General features: G+C 47.8%; 1 protein-coding gene across 1 annotated transcript in view; it reads right to left on the reverse strand.

Moving 5' to 3' along the window:
- The window catches only part of SEZ6L (seizure related 6 homolog like), a 78,334-nt gene extending 64,458 nt beyond the window's left edge, over positions 1 to 13,876 (reverse strand). The window contains exons 1-6 of the mRNA XM_065889513.1: positions 13,819 to 13,876; positions 11,614 to 12,384; positions 10,663 to 10,796; positions 8,496 to 8,688; positions 6,421 to 6,606; positions 2,674 to 2,839 (exon numbers count right to left, since the gene is read on the reverse strand). Coding sequence (XP_065745585.1) covers positions 2,674 to 2,839; positions 6,421 to 6,606; positions 8,496 to 8,688; positions 10,663 to 10,796; positions 11,614 to 12,384; positions 13,819 to 13,876 — 1,508 coding nt within the window. The remainder of the gene's footprint in view (positions 1 to 2,673; positions 2,840 to 6,420; positions 6,607 to 8,495; positions 8,689 to 10,662; positions 10,797 to 11,613; positions 12,385 to 13,818) is intronic.
- Between the last annotated feature and the right edge of the window lie 2,070 nt (positions 13,877 to 15,946).

The following is a 15,946-nucleotide window of genomic DNA, read 5'->3' on the forward strand; positions in this document are numbered from 1 at the left end:
TCTCAAAATCTCTAGTCAATTAATCTTCGCAAATCAGGATCTCAAAATCTCTAGTCAATTAATCTTCGCAAAATAGCAATTTTCTACTTATGTTCTCTAGAATGTCTAAAATAGGAATAAAAATCTATACATAGTCTATGGTCAAATGGGTTTGGGAAATGCCAGGTTAAATAAAAATTCAACATTTTTTCCCTTGCAGGACTTGTCAGTGCCTTTGCCAGCTAATGTGCATTAGCACCTTCCAAGACAGAGACTGTGTATATATTGTCTCCCAAACATGTTTGACCAGAGAACCCACCTTCTGTGCTGCATACTATGGGACTGGAGTTTAGAAAGACTTCATTTTGGGGGTAAGCCATCTTTAAAATCTTTCTTCATTTCTCTCCTCTACTCAAAATCCTTCCATGGCTATTTATAGCTTATAGAAGCAGCCCGGTACCCAAAGCCCTTCAGAAGATGATCCCCATTTACCTCTACATCTTTGCCCACCCCCCACTCCTATTCTCTCTGCTTGGGCTACTCTACCCACTCACTGTATTTTGGGTTCCCTGATCGAATCTCTTTCCAAGGTTTAGATCAGGTCCCATTTCTTCTTTTTTTTAATTAATTAGGTTTAGATCAGGTCCCATTTCTTCTTTTTTTTAATTAATTAATTAAGGGTCTTCATTGCTGCTTGCAGGCTTTCTCTAGTTGCGGTGAGCAGGGGCTACTCTTCGTTGTGGTGCGCGGGCTTCTCATTGCAGTGGCTTCTCTTGTTGCGGAGCACAGGCTCTAGGTGTGTGGGCGTCAGTAGTTGTGGCTCGTGGGTCCTAGAGCGCAGGCTCAGTAGTTGTGGCGCATGTGCTTAGTTGCTCCTCAAGGCTCTTACCATTTCTCTGCACTTGTGTTCCTTGTCCTGCAGGCTTTCTCTGGAGCGCCCCAGCTACTGGCACAGGTGACAGGCCAGTGTGTCAGGGAATTAACAAACTCTGAGAGCAGCCATCATCCAATTGATGGGAGATGAGGGACAATGATCTCTGCTCTCTCGCTGCTAGGAATGGGGAAGTTAGTGTGTGTGTCTACACTGGCTCCCAGAGTTCCCAGGTGGAAGAGAATTTCTTTTTTTTATAAATTTATTTATTTTTGGCTGTGTTGGGTCTTCATTGCTGCATGGGCTTTCTCTAGTTGTGATGAGCGGGGCCTACTCTTTGTTGTGGTGAGTGGGCTTCTCATTATGGTGGCTTCTCTTGTTGCAGAGCACAGTCTCTAGGTGTGCGGGCTTCAGTAGTTGCAGCGCATGGGCTCAGCAGTTGTGGCTCGCGGGCTCTAGAGCGCAGGCTCAGCAGTTGGGGTGCACGTGCTTAGTTGCTCTGCGGCATGTGGGATATTCCCGGACCAGGGCTTGACCCCATGTCCCCTGCACTGGCAGGTGGATTCTTAGCCACTGTGCCACCAGGGAAGCCCCACACCTTGTACTTTAAAGCAGTGATTTATTGATATGGAGTTGTTCAGGATAAAGCTGGATGACTTGGAAGGAAGTAGACTCCAGAGTTGGGTAACTTATTCAGTTTTCTGGTATTTTCTCTCAGAATCCTTTCCTAGAGGTTAATGGTCTAGATTTGAAGCTTCAAAGAAGCCAGGACACTATATAATTCTAAGATCAACATCGGACAATTCCAGAATTCTAAGGTGCTGACACTCTGTCAGTGCCCTACCCACATCCGCATAGCACTCTTTGCTTACCCATTTTCGGCTGGCTTCCAGAGTCTCTGAGAATCAGCCAGCTCCAAGGGTGGCAGGCAGTGTTGGGGAGTCAGTGTGTCCAGGAGCACGCCTCCTCCAACATGGATGGTGGGGGTGGATAAATACCCAGCTCCCTCACCCTCCGATAGGAACGCTCTGAGCCCTGCTCAACGCAGCTTCCTGGAGGCCCGCAGTAGATAGAGACCCAGTTGTCTCTGCAGTCATCTGCCTACTAATACATACTGTATCTACTCCCTTTCCTTCTCTGCTCATTTTCCTGGTGCTAAGATCAGCTCCCAAACAAACCACTTTCTCTCACATCTTTGTCACTCTGTCTGTTTCCAAGGAAACTCAACCTAAGATAGCAAGTCTAAGCAGCTAAGACCCTAATTTTCTACAACATTCCAGAATATTCTAGAATAAGTTCTCAGAGTTTTCAGATTCTGGATTCTGTGCATATAACTTAGCATCTACAGACATACTCTTGCTTAGATGTTGTCTTGTATCTTCTCTAGTTCCTTCTTGTACATAAGTCTGGTTTTTCCATCTCAACTGCCAGGAACCAATGTTTCCTACTTCTCTCCTGTTCTCCATGGAGGCTAATACATGATTGGGCACAGAGCTGATGCTCAGTAAACACTCCCTCCTTGTTCAACTGCAAAAAGGCATGAGGCAGTTCGAGGTCGGGGAACTGGATTCCCTTCTTGTCTCTCCCCCTACCCTGTTGTGTGACTAGGGTAAGTCCCTTCCCCTCTGTATGTCCTAGTTTCCTTATGTGTAAAAGGAAGAGATCGAAGATGATAGTCTCTAATAACCTTGCCACCCTCCCCAGCTCTTCCTTTCTTGACGTCCATGAGGCAGCATTTTAGTCCTTTCAAGACTCCAAATCCCAAGCCGCGTTCTAACACTCTGGGAAGGAACGAGGCTGGCTGGGGGCCCTCAGAGTGTTACCTGTCCTTCTCATGCAGTGACAGCTTTTCAAAGTGCAGGTGCAGCTTCTGGCCCTCTGGAGCTTCAATTGTCCACACACAGAACTGGCTCCCATTGGTATTTCCAGAGTGACTTGGGGACAGGACGCGGCCGATGGTGGCGTTGTGCACCGCCCCTCCACAAGGGGCTGGGGTCGGAGAGTAGGGGTGGGTGGGCAGTGAGAGGATTGCAGAGAGAGACAGAGAGAGAGAGGAAGTGAGGGTTTCATCCTTCCCCACTCCCCACCCCTTCATGGGAGGAAATAGGCTGGGGAAGAGAGAAACCATGGGAAAAGTCCCATCCTCCTGAGACAGGTTCATCCTGTTAGACAGGAGGTCTAATTCCATGATTAGAACCATTGCCATGTGCGTTCCATGGTGGGGAATGAATGGCTGTGATTTAAGGATTCTTCCATGTGCTGGCTGTGCCCTGATTCCTAATTACAAAATGGTAATTAAGAAGGACATAAATAGGCAGTTCTCAAAAGAAGAAATATACTTTTATTACTTAGTAAGCACTAAAAAAATACAGCCTCACTGGTAATAAAGGAAATGCAAATCTAAACTGTATTCTATCTTTATCCACCTAATTGGTCGAGATAAAAAGCAGCAATAAACTGGAAAGCTATCTCCAGTGATGGGAAATGGTCACTCTCATTCAGGAGTGGTTAGAATGCAAGCTGCTGTGGCCTTTCAGGAGGGCAATCTGATGAAAACGCTGGAAAATATGTTCAAACACTTTGACCTAGTAATTAAGGTTCTGGGAATTTACCTTAAGAAAAGATTTAGAGAGTTTCACAAAAATATATGAATGAGGAAGTTCACTGCCAGATTGCCTCTAAGAGCAAAAAACAGAAGGAACATGAATGTCTGTGTACAGATGCTTGGTGAAATAAATGCGTGTCATTCATATAGTTTTGAAGAACCATGTTCTCAAAGAACTTGAGAATATAGAACAATATTCATTATATTTTAAGTGGGAAAAAAGAAGCTAGAAAATGGTCCGCTATATCTATTTCAATGAGCTATATGCAAGGATCAACAGAGACCAGGAATGTAAAAGTGATTTGCTACAGTCTTCAACACTTTCTTGGAATTTTTTTTTTTTACCAGAGCCATGTATTACTTTTATCATAAAATTTTAATAAATATTAAAAAGTGATTTGTGAACTAGAAAGAGTTATACAAATGTGGGGAGGTAGACTTATTTTTAGGAGATATTTGGTTTTCATTAAATGTTTGCTGAATGACTGCATGACTAATAAGGACGTGCACTGATGAGAAAGGCAGATAGCTCCCTTCTCTGCTCTGGACTCTGCTGTGATCTACAGCAAAAACACTACCAAGAAGTCTTGTACAGTAGTTATTTCAGGACCACGGACAGAGCACTGGAACGCAGGCTCTTCAGCTACCTCTCCTGAATCCCCATCCAAAAGTGAAGGTTCAAATCTGGCCAGCGCCACTTATCTGCTGTGGATCTAGGACGAGCCACTGAAGATCTGTGAACCTCTAGGTCACTGTAAAATGTTAATACTAATTCCACCCTCTTTATGGGACTGTGGTGGTTAAGTCAGTGCAACACTGCATGTAGAGGGCTTGGCGCTGTCCCTGGCACAGAGTAGGTGCTCAAAATGTAGCCAGCATTACTGCCCCATAGTTCAGGAGCTGAGGAGATGGACACTGTCCCTGGTGGGGGGCGTCGGCCATCTGTCCTCCCCGAGCTGCCACTCATTTGCGGCCTCTCTGCTCCCATTCCTTGCCTTATTAAGCCAACTGATGACTGGTTTCAATTTGCCAGCCGCGGCTCCCCATCCGTCTTTCTTAGCACAAATTGAGGCTTAATTCCTCTCTGATTTCATACATAGATAAAAATTAACATGAGGGAGGCATGGAGACCAACTGCCCTATGGTTTGAATTTCTTTTCTTTGTTAAAAAAAAAAAAAGAAAAATTCTGAAGGGCCTTGGGGGAACGATACTGCAACAATTAAATCTGAGAATTTATCATCAGCTCTCATTTGCATTTTGAATTCTACTGACTATATGAATGCCTGGAGGGCAGGAGTGATGTTTTCTTATCCCCAGTATTCTCCTTGTACATGACTCATGGCCTGGCACAGAGAAGGTAGGTGCTCAGTTAATGTGGGCAGCCTACACTTTCCTGGCCACGGTCAGGACTCTTGAGAATCAATAGAGATTTGCTCTCTTGATAACTGAGGACGGTCAAGGTTATGGCCACTGGGGCAGACAGAGTGTGGCACAGAGTGCTTCTCAATCTATAATGTGCACATGAACCACAAAAGGAGCACTTTAAATGTAGATTTTGATTCGCTTGGTTTTGTATGGGGCTTCGAATTGTGTATTTCTAATAAACTCACTGGTCTGCAGATTGCACTTTGAACAGTGAAGGTGTAAGGAAAAGAGCTCAGGAGAGAAGGGTTCTGGACTCAGTTCAATTTCTATCTGGTGACTTTGAGGGAGAAACTTCACCTCCATGAGCCTCAGTTTCCTCATCTGTAAAATGGGGATATTGTTCCCACCATGTAGGATTGCTGTGAGGATTTATCAGAGCCCTGGCATATGGACTGGGCTCAAAATATGGCAGCTGTCATATCCAAGGCACAATCAACAAACAAAAATTACACAAATTAGACTTTGTCAAAATTAAGGACACTATCAAGAAGTGAAAGACAACCCACAGAGTGGGAGAAAATATTTTCAGATCATATATCTGGTAAGGGTCTAGTATCCAGAATATATAAAGAACTCCTACAACTCAAGAAAAAGACAAACCACCAAATTTTAAAAATGGGCAAAGGACTTGGATAGACATTTCTCCTAGAAGATACACAAATGGCCAACAAGCATATGAAAAGATACTAATGTCATTAGCCATTAGGAAAATGCAAATCAAAATCACAGTAAGATACCTTCACACCCATATTATTATACGGCTATAATAATAAAAAGAAGACATCGAAAATAAGTGCTGGCGAGGATGTGGAGAAACTGGTACTTTCATACATGGCTGGTGGGAAAGTAAAACCGTGCAGCCGTTGTGGAAAACAGTTTGATGGTTCCTTCAAAAGTTAAACGTGGTATTAGCATATAACTCAGCAATTCCACTTTGGGGTATATACCCCAGAGAAATGAAAACATAAAAACCTGCATACAGACATTTACAGCAACATTATTCCTAATACCCCCAAAGTGGAAGCAATTCAAATGTCCACCAACGAATGAACAGATGAAATGTGGCCTATCCACATCATGGAATATTATTCAGTCATCAAAAGGAATGAAATTCTGACAGACGTTACAACATGGATGAACCCTGAAAACACTATGCTAAGTGAAAGAAGCCGGATACAAAAGGTTACATATTGTACGATCCCATGTTATCGAAATGTCCAGAATAGGCAAATCTATAGAGACAGAAAGCATACTGGTGGTTGCCAGGGGCTGGGGACAGGGACAAATGGGGAGTGACTGCTACTGGGTCCAGGGTGTCCTTCTGGGGGTGATAAAGGTAGTGGTGATGGTTGCACAAGATTGCGAATGGACTAAGTGTCACTAATGGTCAATTTTATCATATAACAAAACTTTAAATGGCAGCAGCCATCTGTATTTGGAGGAATCTCTTCCCTAAGGTCAATGTTAATACCCTGGGGGCTGGTCTCTCCCCTCTTAAGTGGACCATCCGTGTTTGGTCTGGCTGAGGCTGGCATGTACCTGAGCAGATGGGTTCCTGGCTGCTCCAGTGGGGCTTGGAGGCATTGATGCACGTCAGCGTCTTGGCACCCTGGAGCTCGTAACCCAGGTGGCAGTGGAAGTGGGCCACCCCACCTGAGTGCAGGTCCATCACCATGACATCCCCGTAGTCAGGCCGGCGGGGAAAATTGCAGCTCAGCATGAAGGCTGGGAAGAAATGCAGGGGCAGACAGTCATCTCTCAGAGGGGGAGACAAAGAACATGACCCACATCCTGGGAGTCAATTTTTGCTGAGGAGAAAAGACGAGGCCCCTGGGGCCCCTGGAGTGCTGGAGGAGGGTATTTTCGTGACTCGACTTGATCACGTGGTGCTGAGACTGCCAGATGAGCGCTCTTTTCTAGGCTCAAAGCTCCCCACCCTGCCTAAGCAGAGACAGCAGGTCTGGGGCGACAAATGTGTTCCCATCTCTCCCTGGAGACAGAACGGCCTTCTCCTTGAGGTAGGTTAGTCTCACCTGCACGAACAGCTCAGGTGTCTGATAAAAATGCAGGCTCTTGGACCAGAGTTAGAATAACCAGTTCTTCAGGAAATGCCCAAGATATGAAAGCTTGGAAACAACTGTCCTGGGAGGTAAGGGCTTGGGCTCTGAGGGCGATGGATGTGAGTTTACATTCTCTTACTCCATCACTCAGAAACCGTGTGACCTTGAGAAACTGACACACTGCCCTGAACTTCACTCTCCTCTCTGTGATCGTCCCTGTTTCACAGGTGGCGGTAAGGATTACATGTGAAATGCCAAAGAGGAGCCTCCTTAGCCCAATATCTGGTGCACAGAGCTCACTGGATGGGGTGGTAGAAGGGTGTACGTGACCACGTTGAGCTCCTGGAGTTTCATTTTCATAAGAGGGTGCTGAATCTGTCCTAGCTCCACCACTAGACTATGGTCTGACCCCTCCTGCAGCCTCGGATATCTGCATTCCCACTTCCCATGAGGAGGCCTAAATTCAAGCTCATGGCTCAATGAGCTATTTTTTTCCATTTTTTAATTAACAAAGACAACAGACGGTAGTCTGCATATTGAGAAGGTGTGAGGAAACGGACACTCCTGTATACAGTCACCCATCTGTTTCAGAAACATCCAAGGGGAAATTTTTAAATGAATTGTTTTTCCAGACATTTAGTCAATGTGACATAAATGTGGATGGCTTTCGACCTCCCAAGGTGTGGCTAAGGGCAGCCCCTTCCCCATCTTATACTTGGCAAGTATCCAGGGGGAGCTCTTGGTAAGGGAAGTAACCGGAGATCTTGGGAAACGCCCAGGAGGTGGGGAAAATGGGATGACATTGAAATGAGAGAGAGAAGGAAGAGAGAATGGGGGTGGGAATGAAGAGAGGGAGGGGAGGAAAGAAAGATATGAAGGAAGCAAGAAAAGAGGGAGGAGAAGAGAGGAGAAAGGTGAACAGAAAACAAAAGAGAGGAGACTAGAAACAGACAAAAAAGGAAAGAAAGAAACAGTGGAGAAGAAGAAAAAAGAGACAAGGACTCCAGTAGCAAAGGCTGTTTCCCAGAAACCCACGGACTCTCATGGGATTTGTGTGTCAGACTCAGGAGACATGAACTTGAACGGGAAAAGGGGGCTTGGCGTCCTTCATTAACCTTTCACTTAACAATGGTTCAATCACAAATGTAGGCAACAATCTGTAACATAGTCACAGAACATGTGACTTTGTCACCAAGAGAAATCATAGATATTTTCATATCAAAATGAGTATCTTGACATATTTCTTATGCTCCTTTGAAATTACAGTAATTATCAGAGCCACTGAGAAATATTATTTAATGTGTTAATAAAGAAGCACATAGATTATGATATCATAGATGAAAACAATATTTTGACAACTGCTATTAAATACGAATGGCTTCCTTTTGAATATATATATATATTTTATGCTCTTAAAAACACAAATCTAAGAAGCGGTTCACAGTGTTACCAAACTGCCAGAGGGGGTCCCTGGCACAAGAAGGGTGAGAATCCTTGGCTCCAGAGAGAAAGGGAGACAAAAGCTACATCTCAACAGCCTCAGCCTGATCTTACCCTGGTAGTGCAGCTGGAAGGTCCCCAGGCCATCGTCCTGGAAGGTCCGGAAGTAGACGGAGATGGTGTTGGTGGGGCTTCGGATCACCTGCCCCTCTACCAGGAGGGTGTGGTTGGCCAGAATGGTCAGGGAAGGGCCATCCACCCCACGGATGGAAAGCAGCTCCCCCTCGGACAGGTTCACACTCTTCACCTGGAGACAGGTAGGGGTAGACAGAATCTGAGTCATGTTTGGGACAGGGCATCTGTTAGCCCCCTTATCTGAGTCCCATGAAAGGGGCTTCTGGATGCTGGCAGCCGAGACAGAGTCTTCTGGAGCTGGCAGGTGGGGGCAGGGGTTTGATCAGCTTGTGCCTGAGGTCCCATCTCCAGGGAGACAGAAGGCATTTCACCAGAAGGTAAGCTCCAGGGAGGCAGGAAACTCCGTGCTGCTCAGGGTCCCCAGGGCCTAAAATCGTGCCTGGCACATAGTATGTGCTCAATAATCTTTATGGACTGACTGAATACATTCTTGCCCTTCTGCATAAACTGGTGAGGGCGTGGGGGGGGGCTCATCTCTAGGGCTTTCTCAGGCCCACTTTCTTATCCTCCTCAATGGTGGCTTCAATGGCAGAGGCTCCTCAAAGCTCCATGTACTTGGTTTGCCTAGTCCCCTTTCCAGGCTTGGGAGAGAAAGAAGGGAGATACTTTACTCGCAGACAAGAATGCTGAACAAATGGAGCGGGGGTGGGGTGGGGATCTTAGTCAGTCCCCAGTTCCCAATATGAATATTTCTGCTTCTCTTAGTGGGGCCTGGGACCCCAGACCCTTGCCTCTTGTGTAAGCAAGGCAGGCATTACTGACAAGTCTTTCCTCTTTCAGGCCATACACCTTACTCTCTTTCCTCTTTGATGAATGCCTACTCATTCGTCAAAGCCCCACTAAAATTACCCTTCTCCGTGAAACCTTCCCTAACTGCCGAGGAGCTTGCCTGTCTCTCCACTGTGATTCTACAACATCCACTATGAACATCTACTACAAACCACTGGGAGAAGCATCCCAATGTCTTCCACGTGTGTCTATCTCAATCACAAAACAGCAGACTCACACATCACCCTGTCCCCCACTGCTGTGACTGGTACAGAGTAGGTGCTAATGAAGGAATTCTACAGTGCCTGATAAAAAGCTCCGTACAGTATTAGACAGAGTGGGTTTGTTCAAGTGGAGGAAAGTGCTCATGAAGTGCCAGAATCAGCTGGACTGCAACTTTTCTCCAGGTTAAGTCCATGAACGTTTACGAAGTACCTACCACGTGCCACGTGCTGTGCTAAGCTCTGGACACAAGTTCTGCAGAGAGGCTTACCTTTCATCCTCCCTACACAATCAGAAAACCTTCTTAAAGTAAAGTTCTGCTTATGTCATACAACTGACTCTGCTTGAAATCTTCTGGTGGCTTTCTGGCTTCACTTCCACCCTTTCTTCTGTGGGACAGTGAACTGGACAGTTCACCACTTCCTGGCATGTCATCTTACTTCATACCAAAAAGTGCTTCTAAAGATGGGGAGGTCGGTTGGGGATGGCCTGGAACTAGGGTGGGGATAATTGGTAACATGCATTGAGTGCCCGCTGTCTCTCTCTCTTAGGCTCTGGATGAATGCCCTCTGTGCACTGTCATATTTATTCCTCCCTGAAACTCTGTAAAGCAGCAACATTTTCATCTGTTTTACTGATGGGGAAACTGAGGCTCAGAGAGCTGGAGTCCCTTACCCAAAGTCATATAGCATTAACTGGTAGAGCCGCGACTTAAAACCCAGATGTTTGAGCACTATGCTACCCTGCTTTTCCATTCTTAGTTTGCAGCCAAAAGTTTATGACTCAAATGAGCCACATGGGGCTTCCATGACTATGTGTGTGTTTGATAAGCAGGATATCAGAGGACTTTCCTTCTGGGTGTAATGATTCACAACTTATCAACACATCCCCTTCCCTCCATGTGTGCCAAGCTATTTCAGCTGTGCCCTGAGTTAGGAACTCCTATTCATCCACCAAAGCCCAGCTTAAATTGCCCCATTAGGGCAAAGCCAGAACCAAACTGGTTAGGATGATAAAAACAAGCCTGACTCAGACAATCCTTCAGAGACTTCCTGCTGGAAGAGGCAGCCACTGCAGGGCACCTTTCTGGGGTTACCTGGAGCTCCACCCCATAGCCAGTGTAGACTGTCACGTTGTACGTGCACTCCAGGAAGTTGTTGAGGGGCAGCGGTGGGTAATCACTGGAATCGATGTACCCTTCAGGATCGGAGAAACTCACACTGCAGAGAGCTGGAGGAAAGCACTGTCATTAGGACACGGAGAACAGCTGAGATGTCATCTCTCAGATGGGCTGCGGGCTGGAACAGGGCCTCTGGGGACACCTGTGTTCTCCTGTCCCCACTCCTCCCACTGCTGTTCATTCTCCTTCGGCTCCAGAATCAACATGATAATCAAATAGCAGCATCTGACACAGAATGATAACTTACTACAGGCTGCCAGGCACCTCATCGGTCTACAGGGGTAGACCTGTAGAATTAAGGTAGACCTTAATTCTCATCTCAGCGATTACGTAAAGCAAAGCTCAGAGGGGGTGCGCATCTGGGCCAAGCTCACACAGCAAGCAGGAGTCAAACCTAGAGCTCATACTCTTTCCTGAGCGGCCACATTGCATTTGTCCAAAATCAGTGTATGATTGACAGCTGATGTCTCTCCTCTGTGTTTGAAGATGGAAAAAAAGGTAGAAGAAAGACTGGAACATAGACGTGCATTTTATCAAGTTCAAGTAACGGTAAAAGCAAAAGCACCTTGAAAGGCCAGGGCCTTCTAGGCAGACAAAAGGATTCTGTTCCAAGATGAAAGGCTTTGAATCCCGCTGTTTAGCTGTGTGGCATTGGGCAGGGTACTCGACGTCTTACGGTCTCAAGGATCTCATCTCTAAAACAGGGATATTAATTCTGGGCCACAGGGTCAAGCTCATAGCTAGGGCTCCATAGATGGTAACCAATGGTGGGACGTGGACCTCCCCGGCCCCCCTCTCCCATGCCCTGCACACAGCAGGCGCCTCATCGCAGTTCTGGGAGGGCTGGACGGGTTGGGGGCTGCACACCTGGGGCCTGCTCGGTGGTGATGACCGTGGTGGTAATGATGGTGGACGTCGTGGTCTCCTGGCTTTCCTCCGAGGCCGACCCGGTCAGCTCGTTCTCACATTTGTCCATCAGGGTCATGGGGCTGGCATCCCCTGGGGGAGCCTCGTGGGCCTCCTCAGGCACGGCGGGCACCCCGGGGTCGGGGCTCTGGGGGAGCGTGTGGGCCACCAGCGGCTGCGAGGTGAAGGGGGCGATCTGTAGGGGCGCGGGCGTCGTGGGGACTGCACCTTCCTTCTGCTCCAGCCAGAGGGGCTCCTCCGATGACAGCGACAGTGGGTGGGTCTCCTCCCCTGCGGAGGCCACGGGGTCCTGGTCCCCAGGTGGGCGGAGCTTCTCCGTGGCAGAGGAGAGGAGGACCAGGTCGGAGGATGCTGGCTGGGACGCCGCCCTCTGCACAGCTGCTGCGGTGGTGGCCTTCGGCCTCAGCTGCCTCCTGGTCAAGTTCACCTGCTTGAGCGAAGGCGGCTTCTTCGTCGGGGGGAAGGCATGCCCGGTGCCGGGTTCCTCCGGAAGCGGAAGCAGCATGGACGCGGCCGCGGAGTCTTGAGGTGCGGAGGGGACCATCCCTTCCAACTCTGGCTTGTGAAGCTCGTCCCCTGACTGCGCTGGATTCAGAGGGGCCGTGGTCACTCTCTCTTTGGGGGTCTCGTGGCTCAGACTGCTGCTCCCCAGGGCTTCCAAGGGCAGAAAGTAAGTACCTGAAGGGCCAGCATCTCCCTCCAGTGGCGCATCTTGGAAAGAGAATGGACACCAGTTAGCTCGGGGCCAGGGGCTTTAGGTCCTCAACTGGCAGACTCTGAGGGTGGCCCCCCCTGAGGTGGTACCCAAGTCTTGCTAGGATGCTGGTACAGCCCAATCAACCAATGTGGGGCCGCCTCCTTTCATTCCTTCCTTCTTCCCTTCCTTTCTTACTTCCTTTTCCCAACCAGGGAGACTGGGGTTGATCATGGCCAGCCTGAGCTAACCATTAGAGGTACAGAAACCAAGGGCACAAGAATTTCACAGTCCAGTTAAATATGCCCTGGGAGGGGGAATAAGAAAGTAGAAATAATCATATTTGATGTGATAAACGCTTAGAAGGAGAAAAGCTTTATGTGCTAAGAGGACAGGCCCCTAACCCAGTCTGTGGGGCAGGACCACCATCCATGTACAGCTGGGCAGATTGCTCACTGCACAAGGCTATCCCACTAAGAGGATGAGTGGGGCTGTAACCAACCCACAGTCTCTTCTCTAAGCTGTGTGCCCTGACTCAGGGCTATATTATCCTGGGATTGGAGGAGTTTGATTTTTTTTTGTTTTAACTAAATAATGTACAAGTGACCTTGTGGGAAACTCACAAAGATTTAAGGATCCAGAATCGTGAGGCAGGTTTAGAACAGAGGGGTGTGGGAAGACCCGAGGCCTGGCTGAGGTGAGCGCAAAAGAGGAATGAAAGAGAACAGGGGACAGAGGTGGAGGGTGATTAAAGAGAGGGCTGGTGAGGTAGGGAGGTGGGGGCCAGTCTCTGGTGGGCCTTGTATGTCCTGCTGACTCCTTGTGATTTATTTTTGTCTTGAAAGGAAAACCACCTAATAATTTTAAATAAGGGCTGGCCCAGGCTACTGTTTAGCAGAATCATGCCTGAAAACAGCTGCATCTACTTATTTGAGACCCAGTTCTGCCAACTGCAAGCTGGCAAATGGCTCTACCTCTCTGAGCCTCAGTTTCCTCAGCTGTAAAATGGGGCTATTGTCCCCTATTTCATAGGGTTTTCATCGTTCAAGAGGTTGATTATGGAAAGCATACGTACATGTATGCACATGTGGGTCCCTCACCCACAGAGTGCCCGGTATGTATCCGCTGCTGTATCCGTCATTGTTTTTTATACTCTTGTCATTGTAATCGTGCCCTCAGCAGGGGGCTGAATGTTACCGATGATGATCTTGAGATAGAGAGGAATTATGTCCTGGGGACAAAGGACTGATAGCTGTCCTTGTCAATTTTCCGCTCAGCCACAGTCTCAGGTCCCTTCAGCAGTGTCATTTAAATTTATTTCCATAGCCGTTGGAAAGGCTCTTTTACTTTCACGGAGTCAGCACCTGCTTGACTGGCATCAAGTCAAGCAGTGTGCAACTGGCATCAACAAATATTCCTGTTGTGTAACACTGATCACCAAGCCCGTGTACCTTCCAGGACGACGATGGCCCTGGGGCCAGATCCAACCTGAGGACAGATCCAGGTCATTCAGGTGCCAGGCAGGTTTCCTGGTCCAGGGTGGGAAGCGCTGAGGCTTTGGGGTTAGACCTGGGTTCAAATCCTGCCTTTGACAGTTACTAGCTGCGTGAACCTGGGCAAGTCCATTAAGCCTCTTTTGTGTAGTAGAGACACTCCATCTACCTCATAGGATCAGCTGAGTTGTGGCCCTGCTTGAAAGCTGTGACTTTTATGCTCACGGTCACTTTTATCAAATGACTGGTACTGACCATCTTTGTAGACTGTCAAGTGAGAAGGTGATAAGACAAGAACAATCGAGGATGAGGGTTCAGGACACCTGGCTCCCAAGACCCAGCTGTGGTTTGATGCACAGAGCTTGGATGCAACCAGGGGTTGGGGGACCCAGATAGTGGTCCTGTCTTGGCCACTGCTCCCCATCATTACTGGGTGGGTTTCCTCTTCTGTGTGTCAAATGGGCAGCCAGACTAGATAAAATCTAAGGGTCCTTCCAGCTCTGACTGTTGATTTTTGAAACAATCAGGTAATTGGCAATTATTCTTAGAGCTTGTTGGTAATCTTGCTAAAAAGGGCCAAGCGACAACCTCAGTCCTGACACTAGCGTGTGAGTTTTGTTGGGTCCTGTGGCTACATTAGTTTCAGCCAGTCTTTTCACAAAAATGCCCCCTTGATCACAAGGGGCTGGAGGAGAGAGAGGAAGTGGAAGAGGGAGTGAGAGATAGAAATACTTGGAATACAAGTTGTGTCAAAGGTGATACAAGATTACAAATGACATAAAGCACATCAACGTGCCTTGGCTATAGTAAGAGTGATATTTATAACATTTCATTTCTGATGACTTTATCGAGTGCTGAATATGTGCAAAGGCATGTGCTACACGCTTTGTATTCATTACCTCACCTAAATCTTTCTCACCCTTACTAATTAGAAATCATTATTCCTATTTTACGGATGGGCAAATGGAGGCTTTAGGATATTAAATAACTTTCCAAGGTCATACAACAAAGCTGGGTTTCAAACCTTGGTTTTCCTGATGGCAAAGACCACGCTGCTAGCCTTCAAGAAATACGGAGTAGTATCACCTGCAGCCTCTCCTCAGCTTGAACTGGCCTCTCCCCACAAAACCCCTCTCTCTTAAACCCCTGGTCTGTTTGCGTTTCTGCTGGGTGGGCTACAGCGTCTTTCCACCCCCCAGATGGCACCCCGCAACGCCAACATGTTCCTGGTTAAAATACGAATTTTAACCAGACCGGATGGGTCTGGTCTCCTCTGTCAGACCCATCACATCTGGATCTCCTCAGAGCCCACCGAGATCCAGCACAGCCAAGAAAGGAAAGGAAAGGAAAAAGAAAAAGGAAATACAAGAAAGAGGACCCTGCAGAAGGAAATACAAGAAAGAGGACCCTGTAGTCAACTTCCTCCCCACCCCCAATCACTGCTCCACCTCCGGGGTCCCCAGGGAGAAACGGGTGCCAAGGTCAGCAGCTAGAAAGCATTTTAGGAAGCGGATCCACTGGACTGCGTCAGCCCTTTCTCACTGAACACCTGACTCCCAAGAAGGGTCGCAACATGCACCATTCATCTCCCTGCCCCCGATGCCTCTTCTTACTCTTCAGAGCTCACACACGCTGGGGTCTTGCTGGCTGGCTCCAAACTGAAGGCCATGTTCAAGACAGATGAGTGTATTCTGTGATCTGCAAGGCGTGCAGCCCGTGAGACCCGGCCTTTGCTCTCAGCTGGGACGCTGGCCAAATGAGTGCCATGTGAAACCACATCCCAGTGGGAATTAGCCAGAATTGGATTCCATGGCCTCAGAGGTCCAGAGACTTCACTTGCTCAAATAGGCCAGCTTTTCCTGGGGCCCCAGTGACCACCTGGTTAAATTAACTCCTCCTTCCCATAGCACTTAACTTTTTCAATCATCGTGGTCACATCTGGCTGGTTCTCCCTTTATCGTGCGTGTTCAGTGCCCCACTGGAATGCTGTCAATCAACTGATGAGTGAAAGCACTGGGTGCTGACTCTCTTGGCTGGTTGACCCTCAGCATGAGAGAGTCAACACTCTAGGACATGGTCCCTGCAT

The sequence above is a fragment of the Phocoena phocoena genome, chromosome 13 (assembly GCF_963924675.1).
Source record: "Phocoena phocoena chromosome 13, mPhoPho1.1, whole genome shotgun sequence".
NCBI lineage: Eukaryota > Metazoa > Chordata > Mammalia > Artiodactyla > Phocoenidae > Phocoena > Phocoena phocoena.